The sequence below is a fragment of the Scardinius erythrophthalmus genome, assembly GCF_964197995.2.
Source record: "Scardinius erythrophthalmus genome assembly, chromosome: 19".
Lineage (NCBI taxonomy): Eukaryota > Metazoa > Chordata > Actinopteri > Cypriniformes > Leuciscidae > Scardinius > Scardinius erythrophthalmus.
In genome coordinates this window covers 28,478,391-28,494,162 of record NC_138239.1, presented here as the reverse complement: position 1 = coordinate 28,494,162, position 15,772 = coordinate 28,478,391, and the positions used below count along the sequence as shown (strand labels likewise).

The 15,772-nt window shown below is 37.6% G+C and overlaps 2 protein-coding genes across 7 annotated transcripts; both read right to left on the bottom strand.

Moving 5' to 3' along the window:
- Nucleotides 1–59: 59 nt before the first annotated feature.
- dnajc5gb (DnaJ (Hsp40) homolog, subfamily C, member 5 gamma b) lies at nucleotides 60–11,759 on the bottom strand. 2 transcript variants are annotated; one of them, XM_081394216.1, is made up of 7 exons: nucleotides 11,538–11,759; nucleotides 9,070–9,191; nucleotides 8,665–8,878; nucleotides 8,390–8,537; nucleotides 4,483–4,551; nucleotides 1,768–1,809; nucleotides 60–1,618 (listed from the first exon to the last, which is right to left on the bottom strand). In XM_081394216.1, exons 2-7 carry the CDS (start codon nucleotides 9,180–9,182, stop codon nucleotides 1,572–1,574), a joined length of 633 nt encoding a protein of 210 aa, XP_081250342.1. In that variant the 5' UTR covers nucleotides 9,183–9,191; nucleotides 11,538–11,759; the 3' UTR covers nucleotides 60–1,571. The 2 variants fall into 2 exon arrangements, with proteins under 2 accessions (XP_081250342.1, XP_081250343.1); XM_081394217.1 differs by having other exon boundaries at nucleotides 9,070–9,194; nucleotides 11,538–11,758.
- A 1,175-nt stretch (nucleotides 11,760–12,934) lies between these two features.
- tp53i3 (tumor protein p53 inducible protein 3) lies at nucleotides 12,935–15,379 on the bottom strand. Of its 5 annotated transcripts, none has more exons than XM_081393943.1 (7): nucleotides 15,285–15,379; nucleotides 14,800–14,876; nucleotides 14,439–14,570; nucleotides 14,097–14,364; nucleotides 13,819–14,031; nucleotides 13,542–13,738; nucleotides 12,935–13,310 (listed from the first exon to the last, which is right to left on the bottom strand). In XM_081393943.1, exons 2-7 carry the CDS (start codon nucleotides 14,824–14,826, stop codon nucleotides 13,128–13,130), a joined length of 1,020 nt encoding a protein of 339 aa, XP_081250069.1. In that variant the 5' UTR covers nucleotides 14,827–14,876; nucleotides 15,285–15,379; the 3' UTR covers nucleotides 12,935–13,127. The 5 variants fall into 5 exon arrangements, with proteins under 5 accessions (XP_081250069.1, XP_081250073.1, XP_081250071.1 ...); XM_081393947.1 differs by having other exon boundaries at nucleotides 14,439–14,561; XM_081393945.1 differs by having other exon boundaries at nucleotides 14,800–14,832; nucleotides 15,285–15,377.
- Nucleotides 15,380–15,772: the final 393 nt, after the last annotated feature.

Sequence of the window (15,772 nt, the reverse complement as noted above, 5' to 3'; positions counted from 1 at the left end):
AGCATTTTCACTGCTGTAAGAGCAAATTCACATGTACAAACTCACACGGAAAGCTTGAGTAGATACAATAATCAACTATTTATTAATCTTTCATAATTAATAATATAAATGAATATTGCAGCAGCAGTCATTTGCCAACAATTACAATTATAAAAAAAAACATACATATACATACAGAATCGCAGACAAAACCATCCCTGAGGCTGTGCAATATTACCACAATGAAAACAGCAACAAAATATTAATTTCTTTTATTATTAGCCGTTACATGGCAAAATTTCAGTGGTCCTTTGAACTCAGCGGGACAGTCCGTACCTGAACCCCTGCCCTATTGATCATATGTTCATCATTTATATACATTCATTTGAAACTTTTAAAAGATTGACACCATAGTAAATGATCATGTATTATAAAATGGTTATTTCAAAGTTTGCTTGAAACAAAATAAACCACATAAAATTGTCTGTTAGATAAAATGTTAATGTTTATGTACATAGAGATAATAATAAATTACTCATGGATTTATTGGTAACACTTTACAATAAGGTTTCATTATTAACATTAGTTAATGTATTAACTAACATAGACTAACAATGAGCAAAATATTTGTTACGGGTTTTATTAATCTTTGTTAATAAAAATATAGCTGTTCATTGTTTGTTCATGTTAGTTCACAGTGCATTAACCATGGCAAAGAATAAAATATAAAAAAGGTAATTGTGACTTTTTATCTCACAATTCTGACTTTTTATCTCAAAATTGCATGATATAAAGTCAGAATTGTGAGATATAAACATCCGATTCTGAGGAAAAAAAGTCAGTCTTTATTTCCTTAGAATTGGACTTTCTAACACAATTGTGAGAAAAGATGTCAGAATTGCGAGATGTAAACTTGCAATTGTGAGATAAAAAGTCGCCATTATCTTTTAATTGTTTTTATTCAGTGGAGGAAACAAGATTCCATAATTAACTAATGTTAACAAATACAACTTTTGATTTAAATAATGTAGTAAATGTTGAAATTAACATTAATTTAGATAAATTCTCTAGAAATATTGTTCATTCTTAATTCATGTTAACTAAAGTAGTTAACTTATGAAAACTTGTAAAGTGTTATGAATTTATTCGTTATCACTGTAATAGAGTCTAAATGACTTCACATCGTACATATACAATATTAATAAAGGTTCCAAAGGCTTTGTGTTTTTAAGAATTATTGTGGCGTACAGAACAGAAAGGGGGGGGGGGGGTCGAGATATCAGTAAATATGGTGTTGTTATAAAAACAGCAGATTCTTATTTTATTAGATCAGGTAATTTGGCAACTTTTTTAGGCAAGCATGTATATGTATATGTATATGTGCTCTAGATGTCATTAAAGGGCTGCATCTGATCTGTGTGCCTCATCAAAGAAGCATTAGAAAAAGTGTTTCTGCAATAAAAATCAAGCAATGATGTAAACAGAAATAGCATTATGCGTGGAGATCAAATGATCCACATATACTGCACAGACACCGTGTGCAACACAAAGCCTTCCACTGAAATTTCTAGGACGAGGAAATCTTCAGGTTGTCATTTGCTGTGTGCTTCTGGAGCGATCAGTATAGCAGTGTCTCTATCTGCAGGAGAACACAAACTATCAGCATTTCACTGCAAAACAACCCTCAGAATCACAACTCGCTTGCCATTTTGTTGCCAAAAAAGAACATTATCCAAACATCACACAGAACAGAACATGCTAATGCTAATTACTGATGTTGATATTCACCTGACTTTTCAGGAATGGGCATTCCTACAAACACAGGGTGTCCTGTTAAACAAGACAAAAAAGTAAGCTTTCTTTCTTAATTTTTGAGACAGCATAGAACTATTACATGAGAGAGCAAAATATTCTTGTGTTCAGTCATATGTGCAAAAAGGTAAACTACTGTATATATATTCATAAAAAAGAATAGGAAAAAGTCCAGGTACTCAGTAGGATGCAAAAGTTAAAAAGCCTTTATTGTTTTAAAGGGCTAAAACATTAAAACACCAACGCGTATCGGCCCACTGGCCTTCATCAGGGTGTTGGTAACAAACAGACAGAATCAAGCCACACGTATAGTTGCTTTGATTTCAGGTGTGCCACTCTGGCACTTGCAACACAATTTCTTGGCCACTAGAGGCAATAGTTCAGGTCATGACTAATGCCAGAGGTTAAACCATACAAATACAAGACCAAATGAGAGATCTCCAAGTGGAAAATGCCTTGATGCCTTCGCCTTGATGCCAGGGGTGGGGATATAATCAAACGCCTTAAACAGAGGGAGACATATTGGATCTATTCCTTGAGGGCCACTAGTTATCCAGGTCTCAATGAAGATTTTGACCTTTCACACTTTTTGTAATTGTTCTGTCTCAATAGGGACAGTGTATTGCTGTTCGTAAATGATGACTAGTTTTTGAATGCGATAGACCCAATTGCCATTTTTGTACACTATTCATGTTGTTTTAGAACCATCTTCACTATTGTTGAGCTTGAAGTTTCAATCTGGATTCAGGTGAGTAGCTATATCCGGGTCACGGCTCTGTACGCTGTGTTTTACATTTTGAGATGATGAGATTCAATCATGAGATGAGATGATGAGATTCAAAGAAGATTAAGTCAAGCAACCCAGGTGTCTGACATTAACCTTTTGTCTTTATGCACCTCCTGAACAGTGTCATTGTCCCAAGTTAAGCGATGATAATGTGAAGGTATGGGTGATACTGTCAGGCTGATTGGATTAGCATCTATGCATTTGAATGGCACTGTTTTGCTGATGAGATCAGGAAATTGGCTGACTCCTGTACTTCATTTACATGCCACCTCTATGTAAATCCCTCCCCCTTGAAAGGTATAAACTACAATGTACACTACCATTAGTTGGACTTGATGACTGCAGCTACCGACAGCTCGTGTTCTCAATAAAGAATCCTGCTGAAGAAAGAACCAAGTCTCCTGGTCTCTGCTTTGACGAAGGAAAAGTTTCCAACACTATGAATTGAGAATTATGATCAATTCATAATTCTCTCATTCAGATCTCTCATTTGGTCTTGTATTTGTATGGTTTAACCTCTGGCATTAGTCATGACCTGAACTATTGCCTCTAGTGGCCAAGAAATTGTGTTGCAAGTGCCAGAGTGGCACACCTGAAATCAAAGCAACTATACGTGTGGCTTGATTCTGTCTGTTTGTTACCAACACCCTGATGAAGGCCAGTGGGCCGTTACGCGTTGGTGTTTTAATGTTTTAGGCCTTTAAAACAATAAAGGCTTTTTAACTTTTGCCTCCTACTGAGTGCCTGGACCTGGATTTTTTCCTATTCTTTTTTATGAACATTTAACCCTTCCAAGAGCACCAGAGGATACAAGGGATACCAGCAGCACTCCAGCTCCCATTTGTGTAATATATAAATATATAAATATAAACATATATATATTAAAATAAACATAAAAAAGTATAAACTATTTTAACTAAAATATTACACTATTATAAGTTAAGTAAGTAATAGTGAACTATTACAAGTATATTAAAATTATAATATTAATTATAAACTACTTTTATATACTACCGTTTAAAAGTTCGGGGTCAGAACATTCTTTTTAAAATTTGTGACAGCAGCCTAATAAACCTGTTTCTGTCTGTGTCATTAATGTTAATCAAATAACAAAAGATAAAGAGAAAATCACTCACTGCTCTTGACTGAATCACTTTTGTAGCTTAAATAAGGATTAATCTATATTTAATTTATAATTTATGCAGTGAAGACTGTGCAGTGTTTGATTATTCAATTTCTGTATATTAGACCTGCTTGGAAATATTAAAGCACTGTTTACAAGGGTACATGGGTCAAAAACAATGGCATTTTAGCAGGGAAGATACAAATCTGAACCGGTCTGACTGGATCAGTAGAAAAAACCCTTAGCATTGAGCCCTGCTATATTAAAGGCACAGCTAAATGTGACATTTATTACAATGGGTTTATGTGAAGATTGTTTTAAGTTTACTTAAATCAAAAGTTGTTATATTTTTAGCCTATTGTTAAATGTTAAAAATGATAGCTTTCAATTTTATTGTGGATAAAATTGGCTAAAACTTAGGGAAAATTTATTTTTTTAATGGTGACATCAGTATCAGTCACAGTATCAGTGATTCATAGTGCTTAGTAAAAAGATGCTGTCTTTATGTTGTTTCTACATTATTTTAAAGATTCAATGTGAAATTGAGTATAACATAAAAATATATTAAAAACTTGTATGTTAGGTGCTATTAATCATGATTAATTAAAGAAAAATGTCTGATTAATTAGGTAATTTTTTGTAATTGATTGAAAGCACTAATATATATATATATATATATATATATATATATATATATATATATATATATATGTCTAACAAATACACAAAATGACTGAACAAGTTAAATATGCATCTGTTGGAGGAAAGAATAAATGTTCACCGGAATCTCCAGGCGCTGGACAGGGAATAGGCTGTCCTGTTATTACTGTGTCATTTCCTGTGTCATTGCCTGTGAATCACAAGTAACATTGTACAAGTTACAATGCGCCTTTCTTTAATAACATTTGTTCTTAATAAGTAAGTTCACCCAAAAATGAAAATTATCCCATAATTTACTCTCCCTCAAGCCATCCTAGGTGTATATGACTTTCTTCCTTCAGCCGAACACGAGCAGAGTTATATTTAATAATATCCTGGCTCTTCCAAGCTTTGTAATTGTAATGTTTACTCATTTGCGCACTGGCTAAACTAGCTTATACAAAATAACTGGAACGCACACCGGACATTCTGAACTGGGTGTTTATTTCACCATCTTGATTTCTGCACAATCTCGCGAGAGTACAGGGATCTTGCCCGAGGGCTACGGTGTCCCTTTGAGGACATACAGTCAGGATGTTACACCTCCCTTCTTAAGAGAAAGCGGTTGCCAGCGGTTGCGTCGTAGAGTATGTCCATCTCCTGTCTGGACATGGTAGCTCCTGTGTGTGTGTGCATGTTGTGTTACTGTTGCAGATCTCCAGGAGCCATCCTCCTGACGGAAATGAATAGGTGTGCCAGCAGGTAGGTGAGACAGTGGCTTGGTGCCTCTGTTGAAGTATGCTTGTTGGTGGTGTTGGCATGCCTTTCGCCTATCTTGGATGGCTTTCTGGGGTAGTACCTGTGACTGCAGATACCTGCTGGTCACTTGGAGTATGGAGCGTAGTCATCGGCTCATCAGAACCTGGGCATGTGACTGGAGGTTGTCCACTGGAGTGTTCCTGTACTCCAGCAGAGCGAGGTAGGGGTCTGTGTTTCCAGCTTTTTCCTTGTCCAGGATGCGCTTCGCTGTCTGGACAGCCTTTTCGACGAGGCCGTTGCTCTGTGGGTAAGGTGGACTTGTGGTGGTGTGGGTGAAGTCCCACGCGTTTGCGAAGCGGCAGAACTCCTCAGAGCTGTAGCATGGTCCATTGTCGCTGATGACTGTCTCTGCGATGCCGTGACAAGCGAACACAGACTTGAGCTTGGTGATTACTGCAAGTGAGGTGCAGCTTGTAAGCCTCTCCATTTCAAAAAATCTGCTATAGTAGTAATATGATGTGTTATCAGTTTTTTCGTCTGCATGAATGCTTTGTTGTGGTTTTTGTCCCATAGGAACTCACTGTCCTGCTTCAGTAGTTGACGTAGTGGTGCATTTATCTCGGAGAGGCGTGGTGCAAATCTGGCCAAATAGTTAATCATCCCGGGGATGGTTTCCAACTAACCTCTGCTTGTGGGTGGCTGCATTTCTCGTATCGCTTTCACCTTCGCCGGGTCCGGCTTGACGCCTTCACGCTAGAGCGTGTGGCCTAAGTAGCTAACCTCTGATACACCTATTTGGCATTTGTCAGGATTTAGCCTTACCCCTCTTTCTCTTGTGCGCCTCAGCATGGCCTTGAGGTTGTTGTCGTGCCGAAAACGAGTATGTCGTCAACAATGGCGGCTACACCTGGGAGGCCTTCATACGTCTCGTCCACATGCCTTTGTTTGGAATTTGTCTTGAGCTGAACTGATTCTGAACGGCAGTCTCAGGAACCTGTATCTGCCGAAGGGGGTGCTGAATGTTTATAGCAGGGACGACTCTGTACTCAGCTTTATGGCCCAATAGCCTGATCTGGCATTGAGGACGCTGAAGTACTTCGCTCCGGCGAGCTTTGTGGTGATGTCTTCTAAAGTTGGTAAGGGGTAGTGGGGCCTATATATCGCCTTGTTGAGGTCTCTGTGGTCTAGGCACTCTCAGCTTGCCAGTCTGGGGTTTTTCTACGACTATGAGGGCGTTGACCCATTCTGTGGGCTCACTTTGCAGATCACGTTGCTCTTTTCCATCTTGTCGAGCTCCTGTTTCAGTCTATCTCGCAGAGCGATTGGTACTCTTCGTGGGGAGTATACTACTGGTGTGGCATGCGGGTCGACATGGAGGTTGCACTCCCCTGGAAACTCTCCTATGCCCTGGAAGACGTCTGTGTATTCTTTAAGGAGGCTGTCTGTGTCTGTGCATGGCTTCACTTCTTTCTTGGCCACAGCCAAGGAAGGTCTAGACAACTTAAGTTCCCTAGACTGGGAGGTGCTTTATTGTCTACTATGTAGAATTCAAGCACAATGGAGGTGTTCTTTTACTTGCACCACTTCAGATGACAGGTCCCCTTTCACTTTCAGGAACTTACCACCATAGCCGGAGATCTTTTGGGTGGCTGGTTTTATGGCAGTATCTCTAAACAGTCTTTCAAATATGTGTACGGGAATTGCATTTGTCTTTGCGCCAGTGTCAATTTTGAATTGAACTTTCTGAGTTTCGATTTCAATTTCAGCATAAGCTTGTTCGTTACATTTTCCTGTGTTTTCAGTTGTAAGTCCATCAATAAAAAGTTCTAACTGCTCGTCTTCAGTGTCTTCATCCACAGTGAGTCACTTTTCTTGTATGGGTGTTTGTGTGTTGCTTGACAGACGCCGTCTTTGGTCACATCGGTCACATTCTCTGTGTACTGTGGCGGACTCTCAAGGCCTGGTTTTGTAATGGTGTGTACAGCGTCGTTGTTGAGGTCTCTGCCTCCAACCATCTCTTTGAGCTGGACTTGTGCAACTCATGAGAGCACTGGTCTAGCGTTAGCTCCGCGCCATGGCTAAGCAACTTCTCCCGGCCGCACTCACGGTGAGTTTGTAGCGAAAACGATGCGGCCTCGCACCATCTCGTCGCTGTTTGGGTTTCCACAGTCCTTAACTAGCAGCTTTAGTTCCGTGACGAAGTGTTCGAAAGTTTCCCCATCTCCTTGCGTTTTCTCATGGAAATGATATCTTGTGTATATCGGGTTAGACTTTGGTGTGAGATATGTGGTGTCAGTTTCTTTGCATCTTCATCTATTAGTGTCCATGTGTTGAAAACGTCCCGTCCTTTCTCCCCGCCCAATCCATAAGAGAAGGTAGCTGCATTTGTCCTGTTCGCGTTTCTCCTGTAGAGGTCCGGAGAATATTAGCTCTGCGTGCTGCTTGACACATCGCCACCCTTCCGGTAAATTAGCTGAATGATTTCCAATCCATTTTGGGTGCTGGGATGCCGAAACTATCCATATTTCTGTCGGAACGTGAGTATTACAGCCTCTACTCTGACACCATGTAATGTTTACTCGTTTGCGCACTGGCTAAACTAGCTTATACAAAATAAGTGGAACGCACACCGGACATTCTGAACTGGGCGTTTATTTCACCATCTTGATTTTGGCACAATCTCGCGAGAGTACAGGGATCTTGCCCAAGGGCTATACTGTCCCTTTGAGGACATACAGTCAGGATGTTACAGTTATGGCATTGAATAGTGGCAGAGTTTGTGAAGCTCCAAAAAGCGCATCCATCCATCATAAAAATAATCCATACGGTTCCAGGGGGTTAATAAAGGCCTTCTGAAGTGAAGCGATGGGTTTTTGTAAGAAAAATATCCATATTTTATCACTGGCTTCCAGTAACGGCCGTACGCGCGTTCATGAGAGTTGAGTTCTGGCAGAAGAGTGACCTCTGACACTTTAGGTGAGAATAGACACCTCTCGCGAAAACCATGTAACTCTATTGTCAATGCGTGTACGGCCGTTGCCAGAAGCCAGTGATTATAGTTTATAAAGTTATAAATATGGATATTTTTCTTACAGCCATATTTTGCTTCACTTCAGAAGGCCTTTATTAACCCGTCGTATGGATTACTTTTATGATTACTCAAAAACTCAGTCACTATTCAATGCTAGTCATATATACCTAGGAGTTTTTTGGCTCAACTATCCCTTTAAGCAGGCCCAAGATGGAAACTGGGAAACTTTGCAGTCTCCAAACCTGAACACATGACTCACCTCCGTTCTCCTCCTCTGCCGCCAGCTCATCTGGATCCATATACTGAAAGTTTTCTTCATGCTCTGAAGCGCCACATTTTCCACAACAAAAACAACAGCAGCACAAGCAGCAGCAGCACGTGAAGATCATCCCTAACGCAAGGAGCGTCTGAACAAGGTTCAACAAAACAAAAAAAGGGATTATTATAGTGATCATGTGCATGCAATGAGTTGTACTATTTATATAACTAAAAGCAAAGAACATAGACAGATTTGCATGCACACAAATCACTCACCTTAAACCAGCACTTGTTCATGAGGAAGTAGTATTTAACGCTGTCCTCTCCGAACTGGTCTGCGATGTAGAGGCCCATGGAGCCGTACTTGTCGTAGATCTCTCTTTTGGTGTCGTCGTGGAGGATGGTGTTGGCATTGTTGATCTCTTTGAACTTCTCTGACGCTTCTGGGTTGTTGGGGTTCTTGTCTGGATGATACTTCAGCGCCAGTTTTCTTGTGGTGAGGATTTATAAAAACAAAGCCTTTCAGGTATGTTGCATTTATGATTTCCTGAACTGACATGAATTATTTATCAAATAGAGTGCCTTATTATGGAGCAATACCCTTTTTCGATTAGCTAAACATATTTGGATTGTTTTCAATAATAATTAAACAAAAGATTTGCATTATTTGATCAAACATACCGGTATGCTTTCTTAATATCGTCAGATGTCGCTCCTTTCTCCAGGCCTAATGTCTTGTATAAACTCTCTCCAGCTCTGGACAGCTTGCGTTGAGGTTGTCTTGAATCTGCCATTGTTTAATTCTGCTAAAACAATCAAGATCAGAAGAGTCATTTTTAGTTTTCCTCTCTATTACTCAAAATAACAGAAAAACAGGACAATGGCAATGTAAAAAAAAAAAAATATCTGAATGTCACTGTATTAGATACCAAAATATCAAACCAAGTGTCATTTAATTTAATTACTCACCCTCATGTCGTTCTACACCTGTAAGACTTCTGTCATCTTCAGAACACAAATAAAGATATTTTAATGAAATCTGAGAGCTTTCTGTCCCTCAATTGACAGCTACGCAACTACCACTTTGATGCTTCAAAAAGTACATAAAGAGATTGTAAAACGAATCCATATGAACTGAGCGGTTTAGTCTTAATTTTCTGAAGAGACCGGATCGCTTTATATGATGAACAGATTTAATTTAGGCTTTGTTGTATAATATCAAGAAAATTTAATTACCTGCCTCCTTGTTAATTGTATATGCATTTGTGTTACACATATTTAGCCAATGTATTGAATATAATGCATTGCATTCAATGTTGTTATTTTTGTTTGTAAATAAATGGCTTATATTGTATTGGCATAGATGTACAGTAATTGTTTGTTATGTATGTGTGTGCATGAGAAAGAGGAGCAGAAGTGTGTGCGATTATGTGTGTGCTCAAGGACACAAAGAACTGTGGTTCTACTCCTAGAACGTTAAAGGAAATCAGCCATCTTGGTTGAGTTTACTGGAGTTCAAGGGCATGAAGAGGTGGGCAGCTTGCACCTGTGAGGCCTTGAAAAGGATCTGGAAAACTTTGGGAAAGTTACAACTTATGTCAATCAAGAGGATTAGAACCTAACGTCAGTGGTAAACAACAGGAGTATAAAAGACTGATGAGCTGATTGACTCTTACGTCATTAAACCCCTGACGCCAAGAAGCCCAGAGCTGAGGACAAGAAACCCAAGCAGAAGACAAGAAGCCCAGAGCTCACTACATCTTTGATTCAAAACGTGATTATTGTATTTTATACTTTAATTATAAAGTTTTATTTGCCTTTACATTTTTTTTATTATAAAAAGAAAAGTAACCAATTAAAAATAAATTTAATAGATAATAAAAACTGCCTACCAAGACTTCGATTTATGGTGTTGTAAGACTTTTAAGAAGAACATACCCCAGAGAAGTCTTCTGATTTTAAAAATGCTTTTAATTTAAGCCAGACTCGACTTACTTTACATTACTTACTATACATTGATCTGCGAACATAAACAAAAGCTCAACCACACTGATTTGCTAGAACAAACCTCATTGGTTCTTGCAGAAGCTCAAACGTGCTGCGCAACACGAAAAAGAACCTCATTGGTTCTTGTGGTTCTCATTGGTCTAATGTGTAAGCTGATGAATGTTTATATGAATTAAAGCCTAAATTAAATCTGTTCATTATTTAAAGCTATCGAGTCTCTTCAGAAAATGAAGTGGACTAAACCGCTCAATTCATATGGATTTGTTTTCATTTGAATGAAAACAAATCTCTTTATGAACTTTTTGAAGCATCAAAGTGGCATAGCTCTCAGTGGAGGGACAAAAAGTTCTCAGATTTCATCAAAAATATCTTCATTTGTGTTCCGAAGATTAACAAAAGTCTTACGGGTTTGAAACGACATGAAGGGGAGTAATTAATAACAGAATTTTAATTTTAGGGTGAATTATCCCTTTTACATTATTTAATGTGTTAACTACAATTAGCTTGCAAGATAAATTTGTTTCAGTATTTCTTGTTCTATTCACGTTCTTTTTCTTTGTTAATACAAATTTGGTTCATGTTAGCTCAGGTCCATTAAATAGGATCATTTTATCAGATAAAACTTTTAAATGTAATAATGTATTAGTAAATGAAAAAAACATTAACGAAGATTAAAAGTATTTTATATTGTTAGTTCATGTTAACAAATAGAACCTTATTGTAAAGTGCTACCAAAACTAGCACAAGCACATTTTGTATATGATTGGATAACACCTGTGCGAGCTTTAAGAAGAAATGACTTTACACATTGACTAAAAATCACCAACACAATGATTCGAAGGAAGACGCAAAGGTAAAAATGACATGCATACATTAAAAGTACACCCAATTAGGGCCACTGTTTAAGTTAGAAACAAAATACACTTATTATTTAATAAGAGATTAAAATATTTACAGGGTTAGCAATTCATCATCAGAAAGACTAATATTGAATTTGCTGATTGATGTATTTCCGCAAACAACATTACCACGACTAGCTATATTTTCATTTTCAGGTCATTTGCGCTTATTTGAGCTCAGGCCTGTTGTATCATAACTTAACTAAAATAATTATATACCGATTCATGAAATCGATCACTTACCGTTTAAGAAGAGAAGCTGAAGTTTGATAAAGTTGTGCGTGTATTCATTTCTGATTATATTTACAGCGTTTTTACATCAAGTTGATCCATTGATCATGAGCAGCAGTTTACTTTAGACCAGGAAGTAGGAAATAAAGTTGCTCTTACGTCAAAGTACGAAAACTCATTGCGAGTGCAGCCGCGTTAGTAAGCAGTGTGTGTGTGTGTGTGTGTGTGTGTGTGACCAGTTAGAAAAACCCAAGTATTTTAATAACGTTATCTACAATTCTAGTAGGACATGTAGCTGGGTTGGTTGACGACAAATAACACAAACGGTCTTTTTATTTTAACATAAATTTTATATTACTTAACGTCCAAATATTTCATCCCATTATTAATATGAGGTAATGCATCATTCAGAGATTTATGAAAATGTTGCTTGACGTAAACTTTTTAGAGATCACATAGTCTTATCATTACATAGTAAAGCCCAATAATAATAATAAAAAAAAAACAATAAGCAATCCACATTATTTTAAAATATTAATTTTTCATTTAAAATTAACTGAGTTCAAGTTTTTTTTTTTTTTTTTTTTTTTGGTTGTAATAAAAAAATAGTGACAAATCCTTCCCTCACGTCACGGGTTAATTTGACCCCTATAAGAGTGAATGGGAAGTGAGGATTTTTTAGTTTTTGTGCATTTAAACCAGGGTTTCTCAAACTCGGTCCTGGAGGGCCACTGTCCTGCACAGTTTGGCTCCAACCCTGATCAAACACACCTGAGCAAGGTAATCAATGTCTTCAGGATCCCTAGAAACTCACAGCTAGGTGTGTTTGATCAGTGTTGGAGCTAAACTGTGTAGGACAGTGGCCCTCCAGGACCGAGTTTGAGAAACACACACACACACACACACACACACACACACACACACTATATATATATATATATATATATGAAGAGTTCAGATGCAAAAGCCTCTGAGTGTCATCTGAAATTTTCTTCTAGAATGATAATTTTTATCAAGCTCGTACATTTAAGTTCAATAATTTCATGTAAATGGCAATGCAAATTACCTATTAATTGTCATTTAAGTGAAATTACTTAACTTAAATATACAAACTTTATAAAAATGATCATTCTAGAAGAAAATTTCAGATGGCACTGGTTTTGCATCTGAACTCTTCATATATCTATCTATATACTGTATATATATATATATATATATATATATATATATATATATATATATATACATATATATATATATATATATATATATATATATACAGTATACAGTATATATATACACACACACACACACACACACACATATGCAAACTGACTTTAAATGGGACTTCAGGATCCAGGGGAACAGTTAATTTGCTCCATATAGAGCAATAAGGCCATCTAGTGGTTAGAGTCATTTAATATCATGTTTTATTTTTTCACAAAGGTCGGCAGAGACCATGTGAGATGCTCGACAGAGAAAACGACAGTTTTGTAAGTGGTCATAAATCAAATCTGCTGATTGTTGCTCTATGAAAACGCATAGATGTTATTCTCAATGATCGGGTGATGCTACTGATTGTATTCCATAGTAATACTGTGATCAAAAGGTTCCAATTTTGATAATGATTTTCCCAATATTCTTGTTGGCCTCCATGTGTTGATGAGCCATTTCAGCATCTTCCATGTTGAACATGCTGTCAATCACAGGCCGCAGAGAAGGATCTGTCGACTGGAAGTGTGGCAAAACCTGCTCGGTGAAACTCCTGACCAGCTCTGCTTTATACTAGAAATAAAGACACAATCATTCATACAAAGCGTATAACCTTTAACGCTTCAAACTGAGCATTATACATCATTAAAGGAGTTAAAACAGGCCACAATTAACAGCATTATGGGTTGGCGTGACATGAGGTTTGAATAAATAATGACAGAATAGTCTCAGACCATTTTGGGGTGAACTATTTAGTCTACATCAATTTATCAATAAAAATGGTTTCTGGAAAACTCCTCTTACCTCTGAACTTCTGTTTCTGAGGAGACTGCAAAGCAGATGCCCTCTTTTCCTCAAAAGCTTGCCAAGTAAGTCTCCATCTGCTGTTTTACCTCCCAAAGCACCATAGAGCACCCATCGTCCATCCATCGCAAGGCTACAGATGTTCTTCTCCCAAAAAGATCCACCAATGCAGTCCAGAATCACATCGGCTCCCTTACCTAAACGAGAATACACAATTCGTTTAAATGCATCGATTGCAACATTTAACAAAGATATTTAGTATCCTAAAATGATTGACCTTCAGTGAATTGCAGCACTTTTTCTGAGAAATCCTCCTCTTTGTAATTGATTCCCACAGCTGCTCCAATCTGCTCTGCAAATGTTAACTTTTCAGGGCTCCCTGTTGTTACTACTGGAATGGCACGACATAAGCGAACCAGCTGAACGGCAGCGGTGCCGACTCCACTCGCTCCAGCATGAATCAACACCGTCTCATTCGCCTTCACTCTGGCTAAAAAAGGGCAGCATATGGGAATATAGTGGGCATAAAAAACATTCATAAGCTGACATTGTTACCTATGAAGTGCAGAAGTTGGTAGGCAGTCAGCCAGGCCTCAGGAAGAGCTGCAGCTTGATGAAGATTGAGGTTTGACGGGACAGGCATGATGAGTTCTTCTGGAACAGCTACATATTCTGCATAGCCGCCTCCTCCGAGTAAAGCCATTACTTTGCTTCCCAGCATCCAGTTCCCCTTGACCCCAGGACCGATGTCAGCGATCACCCCGCTGGCCTCCAGTCCCAAGATTTCACTCTCTCCAGGGGGAGGTGGGTAAAAACCCTTTTTCTGTCAATTAAAATTAGCCATCAGTGGGGTTGAATTTGACCAGGACACAAACTTCGGCAGGGTCTGTGGTTCACCTGTAGAAGATCAGCTCTGTTTAAAGCGGTAGCCGCGACTCTGATGAGGAGCTGGCCATCTTTGGGTTCAGGCCGAGGAACGTGTTTCACACCCAGTTTCCCAGCTTCATCAGCACAAACTGCCTGCATTGACTCAGAAATGAGAAGAAATACAAGCTGTTTATCATGCTTTTTTATTGGATTTTTTATGTCTATTTTTTAACATTATTTTATTATTTCATTTAGTTTGTTTCCCTCTGTAATACTTTGGCAATATACAAAGTTTATTATGCCAATACAGTAATATGGTTGTGAATACAAAACAACAGGGGGGAAAAAGACAATTTGAACAACTTTAAAACACTCTTAAATTTTTACTTACTGTTTTCTCTTCGGACATTTGTAACATTGCGATCTAACAACACAAACAGGATATCAGTTTTCCTTTTAATTTAAGGCCTAAAATTAAAAACACAAATGTGAATTAAAAGTGAAGCTTTATATCACACATAACACTGTAATGCAACGTCACTTGACATACACACGATTGGAATGAGTGACTTTTATTTACACCAGTGTCTGATTTTCTGCGCAATTTCGACGCACATATGAACTATATCAACTATTCTGTGCGTTAACGAAAACAAAATCTAAAGCACTGATCATATATACATGTATATATACACCTATCAATATAGCTTGTTTCTGTAGTGAATGCACAAATTATGACATAAAATCGACTTTAATCTTTGTGTTGTCTGACTACATTAAAACTATAATTTAAACAGCTCACCTTTACATTCACTGTGGAAGAAAACTACGACAAACTCAAATTTAAGCTTTTTATTGATATTTTATTAAACTTACTTCATAAAATTACTCCTTTAAGTCGCTGTTTTTGTCGTGAATGTAGTTGATTGGACGTTGGTCTGAACTGAACATAAACTGACGTCAAATGCTAGTACCACCCATATTAAAAACTACTATGTAGCAACCATAGTTCTGCCAAAAATACTATTGCTACTATTGTGAAACTACATTCTATCGAACCACGTTCTAAAAGGACAAACATTCTTTGTCTTTGAGACGGTTTGAAGGAGATTCTAAATTAATTTACTATTCTGTATGCTATTCCTTCAGTAGCAATAATCGAAGTAACTATCGTATTTTAGCGTAAACTATACTATGGAACATTATAAGAGTTCATTTATATATCTCAAAATATATATAATGCAAGGCTTAAAGTGATAGTTGACCCAAAAATGAAAATTCTGTCATTCATTACCTCAAGAATATAGGTAACCAAACAATTAATGGGCCCCATTGACTACTTCTACAGTATGGGGAAAAAAACA

Excerpts from the sequence above, each read along its gene's own strand:
- dnajc5gb (XM_081394216.1), bottom strand. The coding sequence starts at position 9,182 with ATGGCAGATTCAAGACAACCTCAACGCAAGCTGTCCAGAGCTGGAGAG. Across the intron at positions 8,879-9,069 it reads GATATTAAGAAAGCATACCG|AAAACTGGCGCTGAAGTATC; the intron begins GTATGTTTGATC and ends CCTCACCACAAG. Across the intron at positions 8,538-8,664 it reads TGAACAAGTGCTGGTTTAAG|ACGCTCCTTGCGTTAGGGAT; the intron begins GTGAGTGATTTG and ends AACCTTGTTCAG.
- tp53i3 (XM_081393943.1), bottom strand. The coding sequence starts at position 14,826 with ATGTTACAAATGTCCGAAGAGAAAACA. Across the intron at positions 14,365-14,438 it reads ACAGAGCTGATCTTCTACAG|AAAAAGGGTTTTTACCCACC; the intron begins GTGAACCACAGA and ends TTTAATTGACAG. Across the intron at positions 14,032-14,096 it reads CCAACTTCTGCACTTCATAG|CCAGAGTGAAGGCGAATGAG; the intron begins GTAACAATGTCA and ends GCCCTTTTTTAG.